Source organism: Bison bison, unplaced genomic scaffold, assembly GCF_000754665.1.
Source record: "Bison bison bison isolate TAMUID 2011002044 unplaced genomic scaffold, Bison_UMD1.0 scf7180017864285, whole genome shotgun sequence".
In the NCBI taxonomy this organism is placed as follows: domain Eukaryota; kingdom Metazoa; phylum Chordata; class Mammalia; order Artiodactyla; family Bovidae; genus Bison; species Bison bison.
The window spans coordinates 407,468-412,587 of record NW_011494857.1 but is presented as its reverse complement, the minus strand read 5'-3'; the positions used below and the strand labels follow the sequence as shown (position 1 = coordinate 412,587).

General features: G+C 46.2%; 1 protein-coding gene across 1 annotated transcript in view; it reads right to left on the bottom strand.

Annotated features, from left to right (window-relative positions):
- GRIN2D (glutamate receptor, ionotropic, N-methyl D-aspartate 2D) overlaps nt 1–5,120 on the bottom strand; it is a 32,443-nt gene that overhangs the window by 13,129 nt on the left and 14,194 nt on the right. The window contains 1 exon segment of the mRNA XM_010849694.1: nt 3,710–3,870. Within this exon segment, the coding sequence (XP_010847996.1) occupies nt 3,710–3,870 (161 nt within the window).

The window sequence follows — 5,120 nt, the reverse complement described above, 5'->3', positions numbered from 1 at the left end:
CCTGCATGCGTGCTAAGTTGCTTCAGTCATGTCCTACTCTTTGCCACCCATGGATTGTAGCCCGCCATGCTCCTCTGTCCATGGAATTCTCCAGGCAAGAATACTGGAGTGGGTTGCCATGCCCTCCTCCAGGGGATCTTCCGGACCCAGGGATCGAACCCATGCCTCTTGTGTCTCCTGTGCTGGCAGACAGTTCTTTACCACTGGCGCCACCTGGGAAGCCCGGGGTCTAAAGGCACCTAGATGCTAAGGGGCAGGAAACTAGATGACATCTGGGGATCATGGCAAGTAAAGGAAGGAATTAAGAAGTGGAAGAAGTATCGGGAAAGGGACTTCCCTGGTGGTCCAGGGGTTGACTCCATGGTTCCAAGGCAGGGGGCCCACAGGTTTGACCCCTGGTCAGGGAACTAAAATCCTACATACCTTGTGGCACAGCCAAAAAAAAAAATTAAGGGAAGTACCAGGAAAGACGAGGAGGAGGAAGAGAAGAAAAAAGAAAACAGAGAGGAAAGGAAGGAAACCACAGAAGAGGTAAAAAGACAGAGCTCAAGAACGCCACTGTGACTGCCACTAGCCAGATGTGACTGACTCTGAATTGAGATAAGAGATGGGCTGTGATTATAAAATCTGAAGCACCCACCCTGCCCCCTGCCAAAAAAGTAAAACATCTCAAGGGTTTTTTTGGCCGCACCTTGCAGCTTGTGAGATTTTAGTTACCCAACCAGGGATCGAAGCTGGGACCTTGGCAGTGCAAGCACAAAGTCCTAACCACTGGACCGCCAGGGAATTCCTCATCATTAATTTCGATATTACATACTGAAATGATAATCTGTTGGAACTACTGGGTTAAATACAATGTACCATTCGAATTAATGTCACCTGTTTCTTTTAGTGTGACTCCTGGAGACAATTACAGAACATATGTGGATCTACTGTACAACACAGGGAACTATATTCAGTATCTTGTAATAGCCTATAATGGAAAAGAATCTGAAAAGAATATATATTTAATTTATATATATATAACTGAATCACTTTGCTATACATCTGAAACACTGTAAATTTAAAAATGTTTACTTCAATTAAATTTAAAAATGTTTCATTAATGAAAAAAAATCATTCATCCACAATTAAAAAAAAAAAGAAAATTAGGGACTTCCCTGGCAGTCCAGTGGTTAAGACTTTGCCCTGCTGCACAGGGTGCCGGTTCATTCCCTGGTCCGGGAGCCATGGTCCCATATGCCTCATGGCCAAAAAAGCAAAACTTAAAACAGAAGCGATATTGTAATAAATTCAATAAAGACTATATAAAAACGGTCCACATCAAAAAAATTCTTAAAATATATATAAGTGTGTGTGTGTCTCCCCAGCTCTGCTCTAGAAAAAAAAGGCTCGAGGAAATGCCTTGAAACATGAATAAGGAGGGGGAAAGGAGAGAGCTTCACTTTTTGTTCATTTTTGACTGTGAGCCTTGTGGGATTTTAGTTCCTTCAGCAGGGATCGAACCCTGTTTCTGGGCAGTAAGAACACTGAGTCCTAACCATGGACCGCCATGGAATTCCCAAGATCTTCACCTTTTACATTATTATTTTTAACAATGTGCAAGAGTTAAGCAAATAAAACCTTTAAACAGAAGCAGGAAAGAGATATGGGAAGGGGAATGTTTGTTCATGAAACTTGGGAATGTGAAGTCAAAAGGTGCCACACACAGAGAAAGGGGGTGTCCTCCAGGCAGGAAGCCCTGGGGAAGGGGCTGAGGGGTCCATCAGGCATCACAGCTAAAGGGAAGGCAGGAGGAAGCGTGTTCTGGAAAGGAGTGTGAGGCTTTGTAGCCCACAGGTTCCTGGGTGTCTTTAAGAACCTTCAGGAAATAGGGAAGTGGCAGCTTGGGGAACCACGTGACAATTAGAATCCAAACACAGAGAGAGGGACTTCTTTGGTCTTCCAGTGGCTCAATTAGAATCTAGACACAGAGGTAGGGACTAGGTGGGACCTGGGTTCAATCCCTGGTAGGAAACAAGATCCCATATGCCGCATTTAAGACCCAGTGCAGCCAAATAAATAAATATTAAAAAAAAAAAATGACAGCCGGGTAAAAAAGATCCAGTTACTCTAAGTGGCCCCTTCAGGGATCAGCAGAGCATGGGCCTGAGGGAAGGTGTCTGGAGGGCAGTATAGTGTGTGTGTGTGTTAGTCGCTCAGTCGTGTCCAACTCTTTGCAGCCCCATGGACTCTATCCTGCCAGGCTTCTCTGTCCATGGAATTCTCTAGGCAAGAATACTGGAGTTGGTAGCCATTCCCTTCTCCAAGGGATCGTCCCCTGTGGAATTGAACCCAAGTCTCCTGCATTGCAGGCAAATTCTTTACCGTCTGAGCCACCAGGGAAGCCCGGAGAGCAGTTTAGCTTCTGCCTAACTGGTCCCTCTAATCCCCATCCAGCTTCATTCTCCACTTGGCAGCCAAGGGGAACATTTACAAACAGAAATCTAATTACATGGCTCCCTTAAAGTCCCCCTTTCCCATGGCTTCTCACTGGCCTTCAAATAAGGCCCAGCCCTAACCTCAGCCTCAGGGATCACACCCTATGTCCTACTCTCGTCTACCCTTTAAACTGAACTCTCCACCCTTCAGCCATGCTTGCCTTCTTGCTGTTACTTTTTCTTTGTTAAAAATTTTTTGCCTTTCCGCCCAGCATACCAGATCTTAGTTCCCCTGACAGGGATCGAACCCATGCCCCTTATAGTGGAAAAATGGAGTCTTAACCACTGGACCACCAGGGAAGTTCCCCTGCTTGTCCTCTGAGAAGCCAAGACCACTCCTGGCTCAGACCTACTGCACAACCTGTTCCCTTTGCCTGCAAGGTTCTGCCTTCATAAGTCCACCTGGCTAAGAAGGGGTCTCTCACCTCCTTCTGGGCTCTCCAGAGGTGAGCCCAGTCGCCTCCCCCATCACTTTCTGCAATGATCACGCTGATTTTTCTGCTTGCATGTTTCTTGTTCATTTCCTGCCTCTAGACTGTAAGCTCCCTGGGGGCAGGAACTGTGATCAACATGTTTGTTCACTGCCTGGATGGAGTCGGGACTAAGGAAATAAATTCATGCTGAATGACTATATCAATGAGAAACAGGGAGAGAGAGTCATTATGCTCAGCTTTGTTGTAACCTTGGACCGCTCTTTGGAGCCAGAACTTAACTTTTCCCTATGATTTGGGAAACTGATGTTAAAAGGAAAAATCCAAGTATTGATTCCAGTGAGTTCAGATCTAACGATGATGATGATGATAGTAAGAATAATAACAACAGTGTGTCCTGCACTGTTCTAAGTGTTTTGCATGGATTAACTAATAATAACTACTATAACAATTCTTATTAAAAAAAAACTTATGAGATGGGTTATTCCCATTTTACAAGGAGGAAACTGAGGCTCATAGAGGTTGAGTAACTTGCCCAAGGTCACACAGCCAAGAACGGACAAAGCCAGGATCTGAACTCTGGCAGCCTGGCCCCCAAATCCATAATCACTGGATCCTTAAAAATATCCTAAGGGGTTCATTCCTACCCTCAATGACCTCTGACCTCCAAGCTGACCCACCCTGGGCTGACCGCTGAGGCTGACAAATGACCCTGACCCCTTGCCAGCTCCGAGCCTCCTCAGGACCCCCAGCAGCCACACCCCTCCCCGCACCTCCCGGCCCCCAGTCTGCGCTGACCCTGCCTTGAGCTGAGTGAGCGCTTCCTCTACGCGGGGCTGGTTGTAGCGCACCATGTAACTGTGCATGTCAGGGTAGTTGCTGCGGATGTTCTTCTCCGTGGACCCGTTGGGCACCGTCCCAAACTTCAGGGGCGGGTACTGCTCCTGGGGCCGCTGGAACTGGGGCAGAATGGGGAGATATTAGAGCGCCCCCACCAGGGGCCATCTGGGTCAAGGATGTCCTCAACCAGCCTCTCCATTCTGGGGGCCACTGGTAGATGCCCCAGTCCAGAAGTGGTTCTCACACTGGCTCACTGTGACCCCCAGCAGGAAGCACTACTCTTCACCCATCACATATGTTCACAGTTATCAGTACACGTGCCCGCAAGTAGGTATACATACACGTGTGCATACACAATCAGGAGTTATGTTGAAATATTTAATCCCCAGTATGGCCTGATCATGGTCTAATTAGAAAAGACCCCCTAATTAGAAAAGGCCCCTGCTGGGTCAGGCATTAACCCTTAACTTGCTGGATCATGGGAGGTCCCGGGGTAGGGGCTGGCATGGCGCAGGCTAGGGGCAGTTGCTAAGAGTTACCAATCTGTTCAGAAATAGTTCACTATTTTTTTTTTTTTTTTTTGCCTTACCACATGGTACATGGGATCTTAGTTCCCTGACGGGGGATCAAACCCACATGCCCAGAAGTGGAAGTGCAGAGTCTCAACCCCTGGCCTGCCAGGGAAGTCCCAACGGTGCACTGTTTTAACAACACACTGGTGTGCTGGCTTGATGTCGGGTGTATATATGACTAAAACAGAAGCTCCCTACAACCATACTCACCCTGATTACAGAAAATACAGTCAAACATATTTTCTAGTCTATTCCATTCCTTTAAAAAAAAAAGTTTGTCATAATTTATGGAGTGGGTCATGACGCCCAGTTAACCACGTTAGTCTCAGAGTGCGCTGTGCGGACCACCTGTCCCCTGAACAAACTGTGATCCGTGGTGAGGTAAGTACAGAAACTGAGAGAGTGAGCGTTTCAAGTTATCTCAGAGAATAATTTTGTGCCTAAGAAATAAAATGTGGTTTGGAATTTTGCATGTCTTGGTTTTAAATTTTATTTTACTTTTCCAGTCATTCCTTTCTATTTTATTTTATACAAGAGTCAGTCTCTACTGGATTAGAAATGTCAAGAATTAGCCCTTCATCACAGTTTGAGGGAAGCACTGATCTAGAATATTCCTTGTGGCACTATGGCCCCTAGAATATTTGGGGATACTCTTTTCTCCTTAGAATGTTTAAATACATTGTGAAACATGTTTTCCCTCCAGAATATTCCATTCTAGTACTCTAGAACTCTTTCTGGGAAAAAAACCCCATCTGCCACCTCCAACCCCAGCCCATTCCCTCCCTCCCCAAACACAC